Source organism: Aspergillus udagawae, assembly GCF_001078395.1.
Source record: "Aspergillus udagawae IFM 46973 DNA, scaffold_7, whole genome shotgun sequence".
Lineage (NCBI taxonomy): Eukaryota > Fungi > Ascomycota > Eurotiomycetes > Eurotiales > Aspergillaceae > Aspergillus > Aspergillus udagawae.
The window spans coordinates 2,102,631-2,121,751 of NW_025091270.1; the positions used below are offsets into that span (position 1 = coordinate 2,102,631).

The window sequence follows — 19,121 nt, forward strand, 5'->3', positions numbered from 1 at the left end:
TTTACAGAGCGTGTCCAGACCCTTTAGTGCACGGAGCACACATTCAGTTCAAGCGCTCCGGTACTATGCCCTACCCGGAGTCTTCTATTATTTATTTCCCGTTGTGCTGTAAATGTTCGCACCTACTGTGCTAAATTCTCAAATTTCTAAGTGAAAGTCTAACAATAAAGAATGGTAGTCGCTGAAATGGTACTGGATGAACAGCTATTAACGTAACATCCCACCTGACGTGCACACACAAGGAGAAGAACCTACGCCAGCAAGATCAGCTATTGCTGCGGACAAAACTCCCTCTCAAACTCCTGCCTCTGCAGCTCATCTTCCTCCTCCCTACTCAAAGGCGGCGCGGGGTTAGCCTGACCCTCCTCCATGCGTTGTCGCACCCGCTCCATATCGAGCGTCTGGTTGGGAGGAGTAGCCAGCACTTCTCCGACCAGCGCCGCTTCTCGGTGGTGATTATTCCTTTGCAAATGTCGATGGAACGCGCGCATCAGGTACGACCGCAGTGGATTGTCTTCATGACCCTGCGCCGATCCGGGAGGAGGATTATTTGGCGAGCTGGAGGGGCCTGCATTCCCGGTTCCTGCATTGGCAGCGCGCCCTGGAATGGTTTGCACGGGAGCAACAGGGAACGGGGTCCCGTTGATCTTCTTGTGTGCGTAGTCGGCTACTGTTCGCAGACACATATTGCGCAAGCCGTTCTGGAGCCGCCAGTCCCTGATCTCCTCGGGTACGACCGGCCCGACGTAGACTGTGTTCGGATGGTCGAGAGCAAGCGGCCATAAATCTTCCAGTAAGGCGGATTGTGACGCATGCATGGCGTACAGATCTCCCCAAACCAGGCTGCCCAAGATTCGCATCTCTCCGTGGTACCCGGGGGATTCGTCTGGACGATCGGGACCCTCAGCTGGATCCCACTCGGCGTCGACGGCTAGCACGAAACCTGCATAGTCTCCGTCGCGCGTGGTGAGCACGGCGGCGGAGTAGCTGGAGCTCGTGTATGAGGCGACACTGGGCTCGTCGACTACGAGAAATACTCGATCATTTATCTGGTCTTCGGCATCAGACGATGAGGGACCGAGATCATGGAAGTGTCTGTAATGTTAGAATTCGAACAATCAATCTCGGAGAGAACTCACTTTCTTGCGCCCTCGACGTCGCCTTCTGGGATTCCTAATTCCTTCCCATCCATCCAGTGCAGTTTCAGATGCGGCTTGATTGCACTCGAGCCTGTCTGTCCGCGACCCCAGTCCGCAATGTGTTGCTCTATTCTCTGTTTGCACGCATTCCATTCAGCATCGCTCTGCTTATAGGTCAGCCGGTAGATGGCCAGCCCGAAGCTCTGACGCCGGTCGTTCCGATTCTGAATCGAATACAATAATCTCGCAATCCATGGCTCGCGGGGTACCGGCTCAATCGGGTTGCCGCGCACTTCTCGTCGCAACTGATGCTGACTGTTGATCTGGTCGAGGCACGCCTGGTGCAGTGACACGGGATCCGCAAGATGGTGAGGCTCGCCTCTCGCGCGCGCTTGCATGATGCTCTGATATCGCGCTGTGTGTGTGACCTGCTTGAGCCTCCGCGAATATTCTCCTCCACGCTTCGACCAGACTGTTGAACGAAGAGCAGGAGGGACATTCGACGGGACAGCTGGTGCAGTATAGCCCTTGTATCCGTCCATCGGAATAAGAATGCCGTAGTCGGCGACGGAGGTGATTTCGGCCAGCTTGTGCAGCGCGTCGGTTGTCTGCCACTGAACCCTGTCTGCCGTGTCCAGATCCACGGGACGATGCAAACGCAGCGTGGAGAGCAATGGACTCCGAAGGGCGCTGACTTTGACCGTCACCCAGCGGTGTGCTCGCTCCGTCATGACCTCAAAATGGGCTGTCATGTATGCCGTCCACAGGCCCGTCACGCTTACAGACGGTTGCTGCTTCTCTGCGCGCTGTCGATTCACCATAACTTCTAGCTCCCTCCAATGCTCCCAGATCAAGTTGAACGTGTCGCGCATGTTCTTCATCACTTTGGGCTGATTCAAATACTCAAATGCTGCGCAAACGGCCGACAGATGCTGACACGCCACGTCAAAATTATCCTTCTTGTCGAGGCCCTTCTCCTTCCATCGCTGCTCACACAACGGGACAATCCCCTCCCACAATCGGTTCTTCAGGGACTGGATATTCTTCCCGACACAGCACAACCGGTCCCCATCCTGCATGGACCCAATGCGAGTCATCACCCGGTCAATGATGACGGTTTGATCCGCATCCGGATCAGGACTCGTCTGCATCAACGGGATCTCATCCGGAGTCAGACGCACAAGGTCACATTCCTTGCCATTGGGAAGCAGACCGCTCACAGCGAACTCTAAGAAATGTGCTATGGTCTGCGGCTCAATAAGGCGATCGACTGGAAGTGGATCTTAGCATGAGGATCATCCGGGTGATCTGACGCGTCATGTTGATAGTAACCTACCGATTTCCAGCTCTTGGTTCTCGATGTGTACCTTTGTGAGCACACTGTTCATTGACACATTGTTGAAATTTGTGTGTGAATACCGCTGCGTTCCACTCGCCATTTTGTCCCTGCGCTGCGAACTGCGATCCAGGCGGGATGCGACAGAAAGGGGCGATGGAGTTTTGAGGCGCAGGAGAGCCCAGGCACCAAGCGGCCAAGCGATGTGTTGCCTAGTGCGATTTGCTCGCCAAGCATATTAGTCCCTTAAGTTTTCTGGTTACGATGGCCTTTTGACGAATCCCCGATCGGGAAAGAGAGGCTAGCATGTTGGTGGAGAGGTTTAGTCGATCTAGTCTCTGATGGTTGCCTGAGGCAGCAGTGTCTGCCTGATTGCCTCGGCACGCCTGATAAGAAAAGAGAACACGAAAAGCAAGCGTCCTATTGCCAGAGCGATGATCCCAGATAGTACTGAATCTATGCTGATCGCGATATATATTAAATGGGTCTTACCAGCGCAGTTGTAATGCTGGCTGCAGGGACAGCCCGTTTGTATAGATACTGTTCTTGCAGGCGAACATGTCTCCTACTCCTCTTAGCACGCCTTATACTACTCCCATACTGTACCTAGATTACCACCTAAAAACCTGGAGCCTGGCTACTCTGGAACCTCGATCTTGGTTGCCATCGTTGACTGGTTAGGCATGGCCCTAGTGTGACATGGCAATTTATCCTTGCACGCGGGGTTGACAGAGGTCAGCCCCTAAATAACCGGTCTCATCCGGTCTACAGTCCTCCACATCCAGGAACCTCATGCTTTGTCCGTACCATGTGGTTCTACAACCTGTACGTAAGATTGCGTCGGTCTGTTAGCTACTTCAGGCGAAGAGAACAAGAAAGGAAAGTTACACTCGTTCATGCCGAACAGCATGCGTCGCGGATCGTTGGCTACCTTGAACGGCACGAGTGGAGAAATCTGCGACAGCAATGTGTTGCTCCGTTGCGATGGTTCTTCTCCGAATCGTTTCTAGCGAACCAATGGAGAGCAGTCCTCACTAATTGCGGCCCTCTTCATCAAACTGGTCACCCTACCGTCACGAGGGGCTGGTTCCTTCTTACTGCCAAAGTATCCCTGCGATTCAGTCGTGTGTCTCTTGTCCTGTCAATTCAAATGACATCTTCTGGCAGAATCATCAGTCTGCGAGTCCTCCCCTTGCAAGCGGCGGGCATGAGTGCACCCTGGCAGCTACCACCCTATGCAGCCGAGGATATCACTTGCATCCCTCTCACGCTCGGCAAGGGGCTGTACAGAGTAGCAGCAGAACTGATCCTGCCGACCTCCGTCAAGACTGCACAGAAATACCCCTGTATCGTATTCATCGGCGGATCCGGCCCCATGGATAAAGACTCCACCACTGGCGCCCTGAAACCATTCAAGGACATGGCTCTTGGGCTCGCCAATCGCGGTGTTGCATCTTGCCGGTTCGACAAGTTTACTTGCACGATTGCTGGGAGGGTTCTCATGCGCCAATCAACAACCACGCTTACAGATGAGTACGTCTATCACGTCAGGCATGCCATCCGCAAGGCCCGTCAACATCCTAGCGTCGACAACGACAAGATATTCCTTCTGGGCCATAGTCTAGGCGGGTTGATCGCTGCTCGCCTTGCGACAACTGACCCCTCGGTAGCAGGCTGTGTCCTTATGGCGTGTCCGGCGCAACCGCTCTATCGGTGTGCTATTCGCCAACTGCGGTACTTCACGAGTCTCGACGAGTCTGGTGGGCCACCCTCCGACGATGACACAAGTAAGACAATTGAGGCACTAGAAAAGCAAGCAGAGATTGCGGATGCTCCAACTTTGACCAAATCAAGGCCAGCCAGCCAACTACCATTTGGCCTCGGTCCTGCGTATTGGCTTGAAAATCGTGAATTCAATCCCATTCAGTCCCTGCAGAGCTCCGAGTGCCCTGTCTTGGTCATGCAGGGTGCAAGGGATTATCAAGTTACCGTCAATGACGACTATGCGGCGTTCTACGCAAAGTTCCAGGATAGTCAGAATGTGCACTTTAGGCTGTATGAGAAATTAAACCACTTGTTTGTAGCAGGAGAGGGGAAGTGTACTCCGGCCGAGTATGATATTGAAGGAAGTGTAGACGTGGCTGTTGTGGATGATATCGAGCAATGGGTTGAGAGCTGTTGAGTTTGCTCGAAGTATATGTTAGAAACCTATTTATACGTACGAATATCAGATCATAAGATAACCAATAGCAATGAACTGACTATACTCTGCGGGCAGACCGCCGTCAAGCTCAGAGCTCGAGAGGTTGACATGCTTGCTTGATACAGCCCTGACAGACGTCTCACCTAGCCATTCTCGACGACACAAAATCCACTAAATCAAAGAAACTCTTCTTGTAATACCGCTCCTGAGTCGTACGATTAACCACCTGCAGCCCAAACTGCTGTTTATAGTCTCCAAACTCCCAATTATCAGCCCATGACCACGCCAACGCCCCCATGACGTGTACCCCGTCTTCATGAATTGCCTTGAGAATCTCTGTCATAAAGGAAAGATAATAAATACTCCGCGGGGTATCAAACAGCTGATCCGACAGGTCCGTCTTCTCGGCTTCTCCGAAAACAGGGAACCCAAACTCCGACACGAAGACCGGGCTGCGGAACGTGTTCCACAGATAGTTGAGGTACTCCCGGAGGTAGGTAGGGGTGATGTAGACATAGCTCTGGGAGCGGTAGCCGATGTTCCACCCGTATCTGGTCTTCGTTTCCTGCACCACGCAGTACGGGAAGAGCTTGCTGGAGGCGTTGGCGGCGCAGGCTTCAATCCCTTCCGGGGCTGGAGAGACGACCGTTGCGGTGTAAGGGTCGATGCCGAAGAAATCGGACGTGTGCGCGATATAGGACAGGTCCCGCTCGCTGAGTGGTTTGGCACCAGGCAGGGTGTTCAGGATGGAATCCGGGTATTGCTTCCCGAGGAAGATCGGGTTCGCGAACAGGCCCAGCTGCATCTCCTGGAAGCGGTTTGCGGCTTGCACGTCGCTGGCATTACGGGGGTCGCGGGGCACGCCGAAGTTGTCGTTGAACTTGATGCCCACCTTGCCGGTTGCCTTTAGGACGTTGTGGTAGAAATGGTACACTTGTGCGTGCGCGCGCACGACGTTATCGGCGCCCTTGAAATTGAACGAGTACAGGAGGGGCTCGTTGAATGTCACCCAGATGGGGACTCGGTCGGCATAGTGTGTGAGGACGATCTTGGCGTAGTTGACAAAGGCGTCGACAAATGTCTCGTTGTGGTAGCCTCCGTTGCTGTAGCCAATATCTGGTTTTGCTGTGAGATTACCGCCGGCGACGAACATCCAGGGGCTGTCAAAATGAAAAAGGGTTACGATGGGCAGCATGCCAGCGTCGAGGACAGTATTGATCAGATCATCATAGTGCTTGATGCCCTGCTCGTTTACGGGGGTCCCTGGTAGAACAAAGGGTAGGATGCGCGTCCACGGAATGGAGAAGCTGTAGTACTTCACTCCAATGGCTGCTAGACGTTGAATATCCTGCTTGTACAAGTAGTAATTCTCGTTCGTCACGTAATCATTTGGCCGAGTCGCGCCGGCTAGTTTCTCCAGGATAGTCGGACTGCGGCCCTCCAGGCCAGCCGCACCCTCGACCTGCGCAGCACTACCTGCCACTCCAAATACGAAGTCCTCAGGAAAGCTATAGCAGTCCGTCGGGCCAAAGTAGTCAGCGGGCGGCAGGACTAGTGAACTGCTCGGCACCGGCGTCGGACTGACAGTCGTCGAGTACAGACCCGTCGTCGTATAGTTCTCGATGCTGGCCTGCTGCCACAGCCTTGACCAGGCGGCTTGCCCATAAGGGTCTGTAGTATCTGTGGCCGTGATGACGGTCCGATTAGGCAACCAGTTGCCCCATGTTGTCGTCGCTGGAATGGGGCTGAGATGTTTCACAGCATGAGCATAATGAGGCCCATACGTATGCGTGGTAGTCGGCCTCGGTACCGAAGTCGCAAACCTGTGATTATTAGTATAGTTACTCTTTTGGTTCACTATGGCAATCTGTCTACTCACCGAACTGTCTCATTTAGAGTATACGAGAACGGGTGGAAGTGGTACTCCGGGGAGGAAGCTGGCTGCGTGCATTGTGGACGATCAGGAAAGCCAGTCGTCGTGATATACAGCTGCTGTGCCTCAGCAGCCCCCAGGAGTATAACAAACCATGAAAATACAGTCTTCATTTCGATCAACTTGTATGGACCCAAGCCACACATAGCTTACAACCAGAGACACCCCTCTTATATCATTTTCATAGCGCCAAGCATAGTCCAGTCGCATTTCAGTCCGATCCCGCTTCGACACAGACAAACTGGCAATGATCAACGGGTAGCACTGGATTGTATGGACAGAACTAATTAGGCACCCCGCAACTCCAGGTTTCCCCAACCTCCACATCCGAAGTATACCCGAGATGGTTTATGTCTTCATGTGGGGTTCTTACCCTTTGTCGCGCCCGCAAGAGGGGTAAATGTAAACAACAGTCGGAAAATATATTCCAAAGGATAGGGCAGGTAAACTCCAATTGGAACGGAATTCTCAGTGTCTTATGACCTTATCCTATTTTCAACATGTTCTCCACATGCAATATGGTATCAGCTCCTTGTATTCAGGCCCCGCCACAATATCATCGCCCTGATCCATACATTTACCGGTGTAGAGAGCTGAAATAGGCACGAATAGCGGGATCGAATACTCCCACATCGAGCCCGTAAGCATGCACTTGCTCTTTCTATCCGCATCCATGGTCATAATCTGGCCGTATAGGTAGAACGTATTGTCGTACAAGGCACACACACCGGATTAACCGGAATCCATACATACGGTAGTGTACCCGCTCTTTTCATCATGCGTCCACACCGCATGAGCGTCATTGGTGCGGCTGCTCGTCGGCACTCGCAGATCGCTTCCATCAGGCCAGACCTACAGACGTCGTAGTTGGTGGCGTTCGTCTTGCGGGTGAAGACGATGCTTTCGCCGTCCGGTGAGAAGAAGGGGAGGCTGTCCCATCTTGTGGTGAGGACGGTAGCCTTATGAGTCATGCAATGTGCGAATTGAGCGACATACCAGTGCGTCGGAAATCGGTAGGGGCGAAGTCATTGGGAGAATTGTACTGGAAGTCATCCAGGGCGCTAATGGACTCTTCGAGGGGTACTCGGTGGCTGCGGATTGTCTTTTAATGAAGGCTGTTCAATTGGGTCATTTTCCTTGGCAGGGACGCTAGGCGTCACCTGCAAAGACATTGAGCAAGGAGATTAGCAGGAGGTTGCTAAGTATGCCTCCACTGGCCACCCCGTCACCACTGGTATGGCTACCTTACGATCGGCAATGGTACTTTGGTCGGCAAACTGCAGGTAGCGCTTAACCAAGGCAGCGGAAGAGCTGAGCGACGTAAGTAGGTTTTTGATAAGGTGGTTCTCCGCTTCCATTTTTTGCAGGGTGATTCGATTCTCGATGTCCATCTGCTGGGTTTCTAGACTATGTAGAGCATTATACTAAATAGAATGTCTTATTTTAGCTCTTGAGGGTTCCTTAAGAAACAGTCTTGCCACAATCAGACTTGTTACCCTCTTCCTTACCTGACTGACAGGCCTTCTACCCTTGCAAGTAGATTTTATCTTTACACGCGGCTAGTAGTTAATTCGATTTCTGCTTGTTCTCGCTGGGCGTATTCATTAGTAGACGGGCTGATGTACTCGAATATCTCTTCGCTAATAAAGAGGGAGAAGATTGCGTATGGGCTCTCAAGATCTAAGCTACACGGTAGCTATAGCCGTGGGGGTTGAGAGGTAGGAAATAAGGGCTCAAGTCAAGCAGAGAGTGCTTCTCAGGAGGTTAGTCCAGCGATAAAATCGTCATCCATGATTGATTACAGGCTATTTCCTGCATGACAGAGGAGATATTATGTAGAACGGCGTTCCGAAAACCACGCGTTGATGACAGCAGATAGTGGAGTCCCTCTGTCTACTCTCTCCCTTCCCAGGCATTCAGTCCCGTGCAGTCCCTCACACGCAAGCTACCTACTCTTGATAACTGTAGCAAGCGCCCTTCCCAGCCGCATGACAGCAGTCTTTAAATCCGCCTTTCTTTTCCCAGTCATCCCACTCATCCGTACTTTGATACCACTTTCCATAAGCTTGTTTATAGTTATCCCATTTCAATTTATGTCCGCAGTCGTAGGTCGGATAAACTCCATTCCACGGCTTTCCTTCATTCTTGCACGTAGTAGTAGACTTGCCACACCAATACCACACATGATTGAAGGCGTGGGCCTGAGATGCTAAAATTGCAATAACAGCGGCGGCAGTTATCAGCTTCATAATATTGACCTTGAGAAGTAACAGCTAAAACAAAGGCTCTAGAAACTTATCTACTTTGTTAGCTGATAGTAGATACTTATATAATAGTTGATTTAGAGACTCACGCTTATAATGTTGTGCCACACAATAGCAGGTGATGCAAATATCATAGGAATGAATATTTAAAAAGCCTTGATCATACAAAGGGAAAGTATTATAAGGACACTGCTTTTTCACACAGAGCATCACCCCTTTTATGGGTCTGCTTTACAAAGTAGTTAGCCAATAGTTAATCCACTGCATAGTCTCGCCCCACGGTCATTGAGTAGCTATACGAAGTCCGCCGTACCCCCGGTCATCCACGTCCCCACGTGCCACTTCCCAAGATGACCCATTTAGCCAGCGGAAGGCACTCCACATTGGCCATCATGGGGCGCTCTATGCGGTCACTGCGTGGTTCTGCATGGCGGGTTGGCAATCCTGAACTCCCAAGGCATGCATCCAATCAGCTTCCTTGAAGTGTTAATCTTATCACAACACTGGAGCAAAGCGAATTGTATATTGTAATTTGGGGGTTTTGAGGTCCAGGATGCGCACGCCCAGCTGGCTTGTCTCCCTGAGTGGACTTCGCGCCTCAGACAAACGACCTTCTTTCTGTCGTGCGAGAAACGGCGAGTTGATTGCCGTGGAGTTGCTGGTGAGATCAGCACTGATGGTAATTAGCCCTTCGGCGTAAGCACCGTTCGCGCTGATGCGAAATCAAGCGTTAGAAATACATGTTTACAGAAACTTGGGAGGTAAAAGGCTGTCCATTTCCACGGGAATCAGAGGTCAATCATCGAGAATTCTGTCTTGATCTTTTCTTTCTATCTCAATCGGCACAATGTATTGACCTTCCAATTGTGCTGTCAGTTATTGTATTCCAAGCAATGGAAAAAGCCAAGGTACTATAAATAGCGTTTGTTCCTCAAGAAAGGTTGTGTCCACCATATTTCCTCCCTCTTCCTTGTTTGATTATGGCGACGTGGGAAATGCTCGAACTCGAACAGCCATATTGCCAGCAGTGGTACCGCCAGGATCTCCATGTACGCAGTAGGCATCACCCAGCTGCAGGTTCGAACAGTCATTCTTGAGATCGGGATTCCACTGCCGCAACTGCGCCATAGTAATCCCATACACCGACTCGATCTTGGCGCAATAGTCGCCCGATTGTACCACATACCACTGGGGCCAGGTTAGTGAGTTCGAATCCAAGAATTTCCAAGATTATCACCTTACCTCGTAGCAATTTGCAGTAGTCCCACTGGGCGTGGGTGCCGGTGCGGTCTGATAGCTTGAGGTGGTCGTGGTCGTAGTCTGGTTCCAGTCTGCTGTTGGAAGAACGCAGTAATACAGCCCAGGGCTGAGGTTTGAGCATCCCGCGTTAATTTGCGGATTGATGGCTTCAAATAGTGAAACGGTGATAGTGAAGTTAAGAGCAATGAGCTGGCAGTAATCCCCCTCGTTGACTTGATAATACCTAGGCAGTTTGAGATTTTTAGCACTGTAACAGGGCGAGGCAAAAACAACGAAAGGCCAAAGCTGATAACTTTCAACTTACTTGCCACATTTTGGAGTTGTGCCAAAGGCCACGGGCCCTGGCGGAGCGACAGTCGCTGTAGCATAAACGCCTGTCTTGGTGGCTGTGGCGCCAGGGATGGTTGTGCCTGTCCAGACAGCGCCTGGCTGGCTAACACAGATCTGATCTCCCGCAATGAGGTTGCTGCAACCAGCGTTAATGAACGGGTTCCAAGCGCGAAGCTGGGACAATGTGATACTTGATGCATTGGTAATCTGCATGCAAGTATCCCCCGACTTGATCGTGTACAGCTGGCAGGTGTTCGGGATACAAAGTTTCTGTCCAACTGGACGCCATCAGCTCATGTTCGTCCATTACTATAGCTCTACGAGCCCCTCACCCTGGAGATTAGAACAATCCGGGAGAATGTTATTGATCGACGTCAGTGACCCCCGAGGGACGCCCTGCTGTGAGGCGATTTTCCCACAGTCATCGCCAGAGACCACGGTATATGTCTTCCCGGTCAAGCATTGGGCCGTCGCATAACCCAGGGGCGCGTAGCCAGGCAAGTCTGTCCGGTTGCCGGTCACAGGCTGGACTGCGGTCGGGTAGGATACACCGCAGGTCGCTTGAATTGCAGCCCATTCCTTGGCCATTCGTGGACTGTAATTGCTGAATGGAGTGGATTGGATCAATCGACCCAGAAGGAGCACGCATTCCGAACACACCACGCTCTTGGGGAGGCTGGCCATAGAAGGGTCACCGGCCGGAAGCGTGAGGTTCGCGAGAACATCTAAAGATCATTCAGTAATCTTGACTCCTGGCCTGGTTGTCCCTAGAGTCATAAATACCTTGGCAATAATTTCCCTTGGAGTCTTTGAAACAGGACACGTTGTATTGCGCCCAGATCTGGTCCCCATACAGGATTGCTGGCGTATCTGCCCAGGGCTGCGGACTCCCGGCGCACGCCTTCTGGACCGCAGCATGATAGCTGGATAGTGACTGGGAGCAAGAAGTAGTGCATATGCTGTTACGAACCGTGGAAGCCATATAGCTAAAGTCATCCGCCATTACCTGCAGCCGAAGGTACGGGTCACAAGCAATGGTGGCTTCCATGGCGGAGATGCATCCTGGGGCCAGTGATCCATCTGCCGCGGCATCACTACTATTTGCAATCAGTCCCGGTTCGAAGATCACGATATCGGAGAGTGCGTGGCTTGAGAACAACGCAAAGGCTATGAGGCTGAGAAGCCATGACGAGGAAATCAAGTGCATCTTCGTTTCTGGCGGAATCAGTTCATGCTGGGAAGAAGAAAATAACAGTTTCGGAATCAAGTCTCATCTCGATATCCAGCTCCTCTTGCCGTCTTATGTTGATCGGACCCATAGACTCTTGGCCCGCACGCAGGGGACGTAAGCTTAGCGGATGCCGATCATCTTAGTCAATTGCTTCATTGTAACATCATTCGAGTCGGATGATCAGAAACTGACAGGGATTAAGGCATGATTCTGCAATCATAATAGTCACAAAACCAACAATGGTATGGAATCCCTGCCGGACGGGGTGGGGTTACATTATGTACGTCCATCTTAGGCCTCCCATCTGCCTCCTCTGCTGATGAAGGAATAGCCGAGGACCCAATCACATCCAGAGTCACTCTGATCTTCAATGCTGACGGACCGATTGAACAAAGCAATTATTCCTTGGCGGAGGAGCCGCAAGCTCTGGGCGGGCTGGAAATAACAATAAGATGGATGGCTTTCCGAAAGGTAATATGCTTCACCCGATCAAACGAACGCTACCTCGAATGGTGATTTTTCTCCTCTCACGATGAGAATAAACATAGTTTTGGCAGCCTTCGCGTCCGTTGTTTGGGGACTGGCATCGCAGGACCCGGCATCTGCCACAGATTATACATGGTAGGTAGCGAAAACCGCACTGGTCACAAACATTGAAGCTGATAGTCATTCAGCTCTGCTACAAAGCCCTGCAAGATAGGATGCTGCAGCAACACGGGAGTATGTGGACTGGGTCCAGACTTCTGTGGTAAGAGCTGCATCTCCTCGTGCGATCAGAAAAGGTAAGAACGGCAAACCCCAAGCCCGCAGACAAATTACAAGCGCTGAGTGCATAACTTCTTTCGTAAACAAAGTGAATGTGATCCTGGATGGGGCGCCCAGTGGTCTCAGAAGGAGAAATGCCCCCTGAACGTGTGCTGCAGCAAGTTTGGTTTCTGCGGAACCACTAAAGACTTCTGCGGCAACAAGACAGTCACCAAGCCGTCATGTTCTGGAAGCAGGTAGGAAGGCATTCTGGGGTTGATATTTGAACCGTGGACTCACTGACGATCGTAGCTCCAACAAAAGATCTATCGGTGTGTGGTGACGATCACTCAACCCTACGAGGATGTGGCCCGCTAATTGACCCAGGATACTATGAGGGATGGTCTAATACCCGAGCATGCTACGGAAGTGAGTCTTTCCAGATGGAGACCGTTGCTGAGCGCTGCAGGCTAACCGATAGTACAGTGATGCCGGAACAACTCCCTGTTGGCGCCTACACACATCTCAACTTTGCCTTTGCCTTTATTGATCCTAAATCATTCAAAGTTGCCCCCATGAGTGCGGCCGACACGGAGCTGTATTCCCGTTTCACGGGCCTCAAAGACTCAAACCCCGGGCTACAGACGTGGATCTCGATTGGCGGATGGTCGATGAATGACCCAGATCAGCCAACGGCCACAACCTTCTCTGACCTGGCGGGATCCAGCAGTGCCCAATCGGCATTTTTCAGCTCGCTGATCTCCTTCCTTCAGACATGGGGATTCGACGGCGTGGACATTGATTGGGAGTACCCCGTTGCAACTGAAAGGTCTGGGAAACCACAAGACTTCCAAAATTATGTCTCGTTCTTGAAAAATCTTCGCTCGGCTTTGGGAGGCAGTGGCCACAAGTACGGGTTGACGATCACAGTCCCTTCAAGCTATTGGTATGGCCCCAGTCAATACAGGCGAACAGGTTGAAAAATAACCGTGGCCATTAACCCTTTCTCCATCCTAGGTATATGCAGCACTTCGACATTGTGGCAATTGAGAAGGTGGTAGATTGGTTTAATGTGATGACATACGATTTACACGGCACATGGGACTCCACAGACAAGTTTATCGGGCCAATTGTCAATGCTCATACTAATCTAACGGAGATCGATCTGACCATGGACCTGTTCTGGAGAAACAAGGTAAGTGAATTGAGCTTCGACCCGGCAGTAGCTGACGGAAGGACAGATTGATCCGGATAAAATTGTAATGGGCCTGGGATTCTACGGCCGAAGTTTCACGCTTTCTGACCCCTCCTGCACTAAGCCTGGCTGTGGATTCAGTGGAGGAGGAAACCCAGGAAAATGCTCTGCCAGCGCCGGGGTTGGTCCTCTCCCCTTCCAATACCTGCCCGCCAGAAAACATTCAGACCTGCTGACGAGAGATTAGACGCTCATGTACTCAGAAATCCAAGATATCCTGGCGGCTGGAGCGAATGCGACCATGGACAAGAATGCAGCAGTGAAACAGGTCGTATGGGATAATAACCAATGGGTATCATTCGACGACGCGGAGACTCTCAAGATAAAGACCGATTACGCCAATGGCAAATGCCTCGGCGGTACTATGATTTGGGCTGCATCTACCGATGACACGGTAGGGTCTGCGGCCCAGGCATATATCAAGACCAACGGACTGGTCTCTCGTAGCCTCTTCGGGGGCGGGGCGAATCCGAAGGAGGAGGATGTCCTCTCGGCCTGTATCTGGGGCGAGTGTGGAAAGGACTGTCCGGATAACTCTCTCCCAGCACAGCGAAGTGATGGTAAAAACCGCGGTAATGCAGGCATCTACACGGGTTGTAGTGATGGCCAGACCAGGAACTATTGCTGTCCGAAAGGCCAGGAGATGCCAACATGCCAATGGCGTGGAGGTGCGCCTTTCTGCAACGGCAAATGCCATTCAGGTGAGGTGCAAGTCTCGTCGGACACCAGTGCTACAGGCAGCGAGTGCTGGACGGGCCATAAGGTGCTGTGCTGCACTTCAACAAAATCGGATGCCGGTATAGGACAGTGCAGTGAGTCTTCCCCGGGTAGCTTTAACACTATGCATTCAGTCATCTGAGCTCACATACGTCGTTAGAATGGGAGGGATCTGCGCCCTTCTGTGGCAAGCACGGGAGAGTAGGCGAGCATTACGGATGCGACGAATCCGACCGCTACGAGGAGACATACGATTCTTTGGGTGCTGGTGGTGAAGAGTACTGCTTTTCAGGCTACAAATCCTTCTGCTGCACCAAACCTCCTCCCTTTACGGGATGTGGATGGTAAGAATAACCTCTCCCCCTTCTAGCGCCGGGAGCTGTAGGATCACTGAACTGTGTACGATTAGGACATCAAAGGAACATCCGTGGCTACACCCTTTCACTTGTCCAAAAGGGTGTCCGGCTGGAAAACAGGTAACACAGTCCTGATCATGCGATGAATTGGACCAGCTACTAACGAGCCTAGATTATCGCCCAAGATCCCTCACAGACCAGCTTCTGTGATAGTGGGTCCTCTTTCTACTGCTGCGATTTGCCCCTTGAAGATATTGTAAGCGATATTGATCTGCTCTGCTTCGCGCCGCTGACATCCTCTAGCCCGACAGTGATAGTGATTTGAACTTCTGCCAGAGCACCGACGGCGACTATGTGCTTAGTATTCAAGACACCAGTAACAACAATTATGATGATGATGGTAACCCCGCGGATATTCTAGAGCTCTGGTGGTAAGTCTGAAGTTCCTCAAAGCATCATCCTCTACCAAGTGAATCGGAGAGATAACGTTTCTCAATTCAGGTACGAAGAGGATGTGTTTGTAATTCCCAACGACGCCTCGCCCGATAACATGAAGCGTGGGGTGGGCATCCTCGATGAGCTGCAGGCGCTAAGGATCGACCGTCAGTGGGACAGAGGTTCTAGTGTGGACAACCGGACTCTGCCACAGATATGCAGTACACCGGACAACTGCTTCTTTGCGTTGGAGCCTGACCTTCCCGAGGTTCAGGCGCTTCTGGACGAAGTGCGTCTGTCCTGGGAATACAGTGGGACAATCAGCCAGACTTCCAAGCACCCGGACCTAGTCGAACGCGCCCGTGTGCGTTCCTCGGTGGTTAAACTACCGCGAAATCGACGAACAAGGTTCATTGCCTCGACCTATTATACCGTCGCCGAACTCGCCGGCAAAGGGAGAAAGTTCTGGGCCAATGGCGCCGGGAAAGCTACCGCTATTTGCTTGAAAAACGCCGCTGCTTTTCAGGCACGGAAGCTAGCTCGTAAGTATCCAAGATAACACCTGTCAGGACCGAAGGAAGGTGACTCTGATTACTGGGGGGCGAAAAACACAGGCAAATATGTCACTGAACATGTCACGGAGCTGCAAACGCCAGCCCAATTCGCGCAGTCGATGATCGATAACAAGTATCCGGATAAAAGCATTCCCCAGGGAATTTCGAGTGGATATAGTTGGGAAGACGGTGGGTCGATTTCCCGTTACGCACACATGCCAGATGCCTACGTTAATGCTGTTCAGTCTTTGGTGACACCGGGTACGTGCACTGGACGTGGAAAGATCTTGGAGTTGCACGTCCTGCTGGCTTAGACGGCGATACGCCGATTGAGTATGTTTCTTTCCCATCACCAGGCCGGGGGATACTTTTTGGCTAACGGTCTCAGGGCGATTTACCATGCGCTTGGGAGTAAATCGGGTAATGCCGACTATCAGAACCTGATGATCTGCGATGCTCAGACGAATTCCTTGAAGACATCCGTAAGTAGAGTGCCCTCTGTCGAGTCGGCTGGCTGACGATTTGCCTAAGGCGTGGGCGATCCACACGAATGTTATCGGCGATGACAGATGGAAAAAGGCCAGCCCGTCCGTGCGGCTTGCCTATCTCAATAACATAGATCAATCTCTTATTCCTGTACGTATTACTGGCTACCCATGTGCAAATGGTGGAAGAAAAAGAAGCAGGAGGCTGACCCACATATTATCAGTATATGAACTCCCAAGAGGTAAGACTCTGCGCGTGATCCAAGGCTCACTTCCCCCCATAGGCTAACCACAGCATTGAAATTCTCTTCGCGCAGGCCCAGGATGCGCTAAAGCATGCCTACGAGGTACAGCAGCAGATCTTCAAAGCTCTTGATAGTGCTGCTCAAAACAATCCCAAGGTCTCTGGACCGGGAGCCACCAGTTTTGCGGCACTGCACAAAACGTGGTATCAGCGGTTCTTTGAGGCGTTCAATGACAATTTGCAGACCTTTTACCAGGCTAAAGTGGACAAGGAAATAACAAACTGGACAGGCGGCAGTCAAGCGTATGGACTGTACAAGTCTCTACAGAGGAACAAGATCGTTTCAGGTAGGTTTCTTTCGCAAATGTGCCCCGTTGTGCTTTTAGGAGAGAGCTTTTGCAATACTAACGGCCGTAGACTTGAAAGGCAGGTCGAGTAAGCTGTCGACCCTGACAGTGCTCACTGCCTGGATTACGTGAAGCCATTGGTCAAGTGAACAGAAAGATTTGGTAGAATGAGAGGCGCAAGGTCGAGATGAATATGGATGTGCTGGTTCAGTCGGGTTGCACATGGGAGAGCGCTTTGAGCAAGGTATCTAAATAGTAGTAGCTTCAATGCTGAGTTACACGTAGCTTCATGTGTCCTGTAAAAATCGGGCAACCTTATTTGCATTTAACAATCTACATAAGTGAGAGGAAAAGAGTAGAGTAGCGTATGAGGTGAATCTGTCATTCAATCAACCCTGTCTGTCTCCTCATCAATCAGGGGAGTTTCGGGGTTCACGCCCCCCAAATTGCATCCTCCGTTGGTGGCACAAGATCCGAGGTGTCCTGGCAGTCAAGCAGCGCGGGGTAGAACTTGGTGATCAGCGAAGCGATTGCCACCTTGAAAGTCCCCGAGTACGACAATCGCTGCTCTCCCAGGGTGACGTCAACCGCCTTCATGAACGGCGCAGGAGAACCCGGTTTGGCATCCACGACGGAACGCATACACTCCTCGTCGACCATGAGGCACATCCGTGTGTGGAGACCAGGCTCAAGTCTGTCCTCCTCAGCATCGTCGTCCATCTCCTCCGCGCACAAGCGATAGGCATACGCCACCCTTGCTGGCGGCTCCCCCGCCATTGCTTCATCCGACACAACCTTGAGGAAAATCCGGTCGCGAATCCGCTCAATCCCGGATTCTGCCGGGGCAGCATCTATCCCCTCCTCGAGGACCGCGTCGTATTGGGCCAGGAACTTCTCCCAGAGTGGCTCATCGGAATAATACGTGCGGAACACCAAAAAGCCAAAATCGGGCCAGTCTTCCTCCTCGACCAGCAAGACTAGCGTTTGCAGGTTTTCGAGAGTTGTCGAATTTGTCTGGTCTGCTTCAGCTTCTCCTGTCCCGACCGGTGCGGCTTCATCGGCTGATGGCGATGGGATTTGCATTGGGGGAGCCCCGCGCGCGATGCGCCTCTCATTTATGCGGGCCATGTTTTGCGCACTGATGAGCTTGGCTTCGGCTGCCTGGCGCTCCATCAGATTTTGTAGTTCCTGGTCATGTCAGCATCCACCGGGAGACTGTACGGATGGCACAAAGAGCTCATCTCTTCTGCTTTCTTTGCTCTTATTAATATGTACACACGCACCTGTTCTGAAAGGGCTTCAAGGGCGGCATCGGTCTGGTTCTGATACATCTCCTCCGTCCATCCTGGCGGCAGGTAATGTAAGATTTGATCGTCAGCCATTGTAAAATGTGTTGGTGAGCTACTGAAGAGTGAGTCGAAATGGAACCAGTTGTTTGGAGGGAGAAAACAAGCAAAACCAGTGACGAGGATGATCATCACATGATCTCACTATTGGACCTCGCCAAATCGCGGAGACCCGCGCTCATTGGAATATTATAGTTATATTTTTTATTCCTTATTAATTCGCCCTCTAGAGTGTTAAACACTAACTGACTTGATGCAATGTCCTTTCCCAGTCCCAGACTCAACCACTTTTTCTCTGTGGAGGATTCTCTGCCAACTCTCAGACACGTTGGCCCTGACTATAGAAAGAAGTGGGTTCTATATGAAACCTATGTCTCTCTACTGTTAGAGAATGGGTTTATCTTGGTGGACTTCAAGGATTGTATACCTCCTCCTGGGGCATTGCCAGAGACGCATCCGGATCATGGAAAGGTGGGCCGTCGTCCATTGTACCTGGTCATTGCTGCTAGGAAGGGTTGATGTTTCTAATTTTGATAGCAGGGTTAGCTACTTAGTTCCCTAGAGTCATTTCCAAGGGCTATCGAATGGGGGGACCTGAATGGATTCAGCCTGCTTGGCAGACTGGTTCGATGAATGGAAACTACAAAAGAAATGATACAGTGTATTTAGTCTCTAAGCTGAGATGTGTGGTATGGTATATTAAAGTAAATGTAGGAGCTTATGCTCGCCTAAGCTGCTAGACTAAAAAATAAACTTATGCTGGTCGTTGTGGGCGCCGGGCACGTACATTGTTGTGGAGCTGGCGGGTGTAATGGGCGGCGGATGTTAGATCAACAGGACAAGAGTTTTGACAGTATTTTGAGTTTTAAAATTTTCTTTAACACCACGATCTGATTCTTTCTGGAAACAGGCGAAAAATTTCCGTTTATTTTGTTATACATA

At 51.3% G+C, this 19,121-nt stretch overlaps 6 protein-coding genes across 6 annotated transcripts; 2 read left to right on the forward strand and 4 right to left on the reverse strand.

Moving 5' to 3' along the window:
- Positions 1-269: 269 nt before the first annotated feature.
- Aud_009398 (uncharacterized protein) lies at positions 270-2,578 on the reverse strand (the record flags this gene model as incomplete). The annotated part of the gene is made up of 3 exons (XM_043294251.1): positions 270-1,095; positions 1,140-2,409; positions 2,476-2,578. 3 exons carry the CDS (start codon positions 2,576-2,578, stop codon positions 270-272), a joined length of 2,199 nt encoding a protein of 732 aa, XP_043150186.1.
- Positions 2,579-3,625: 1,047 nt separating this feature from the next.
- Aud_009399 (alpha/beta hydrolase family protein) lies at positions 3,626-4,657 on the forward strand (the record flags this gene model as incomplete). Its single annotated transcript, XM_043294252.1, has 1 exon — positions 3,626-4,657. One exon carries the CDS (start codon positions 3,626-3,628, stop codon positions 4,655-4,657), a length of 1,032 nt encoding a protein of 343 aa, XP_043150187.1.
- A 160-nt stretch (positions 4,658-4,817) lies between these two features.
- Aud_009400 (glycoside hydrolase family 1 protein) lies at positions 4,818-6,724 on the reverse strand (the record flags this gene model as incomplete). Its single annotated transcript, XM_043294253.1, has 2 exons — positions 4,818-6,501; positions 6,558-6,724. The coding sequence occupies 2 exons, from the start codon at positions 6,722-6,724 to the stop codon at positions 4,818-4,820; spliced, it is 1,851 nt and encodes a 616-aa protein (XP_043150188.1).
- A 3,129-nt stretch (positions 6,725-9,853) lies between these two features.
- Aud_009401 (uncharacterized protein) lies at positions 9,854-11,672 on the reverse strand (the record flags this gene model as incomplete). Its single annotated transcript, XM_043294254.1, has 5 exons — positions 9,854-10,063; positions 10,118-10,358; positions 10,440-10,743; positions 10,798-11,190; positions 11,249-11,672. The coding sequence occupies 5 exons, from the start codon at positions 11,670-11,672 to the stop codon at positions 9,854-9,856; spliced, it is 1,572 nt and encodes a 523-aa protein (XP_043150189.1).
- A 556-nt stretch (positions 11,673-12,228) lies between these two features.
- Positions 12,229-16,965, forward strand: Aud_009402 (glycoside hydrolase family 18 protein; the record flags this gene model as incomplete). Its single annotated transcript, XM_043294255.1, has 21 exons — positions 12,229-12,317; positions 12,371-12,478; positions 12,551-12,697; positions 12,753-12,772; positions 12,828-12,869; positions 12,927-13,386; positions 13,458-13,635; positions 13,682-13,816; positions 13,883-14,507; positions 14,573-14,756; positions 14,822-14,888; positions 14,941-15,024; positions 15,072-15,199; positions 15,270-15,745; positions 15,773-15,946; positions 16,003-16,090; positions 16,146-16,239; positions 16,289-16,393; positions 16,467-16,484; positions 16,527-16,833; positions 16,904-16,965. The coding sequence occupies 21 exons, from the start codon at positions 12,229-12,231 to the stop codon at positions 16,963-16,965; spliced, it is 3,591 nt and encodes a 1,196-aa protein (XP_043150190.1).
- A 300-nt stretch (positions 16,966-17,265) lies between these two features.
- Aud_009403 (uncharacterized protein) lies at positions 17,266-18,215 on the reverse strand (the record flags this gene model as incomplete). The annotated part of the gene is made up of 2 exons (XM_043294256.1): positions 17,266-18,021; positions 18,117-18,215. 2 exons carry the CDS (start codon positions 18,213-18,215, stop codon positions 17,266-17,268), a joined length of 855 nt encoding a protein of 284 aa, XP_043150191.1.
- Between the last annotated feature and the right edge of the window lie 906 nt (positions 18,216-19,121).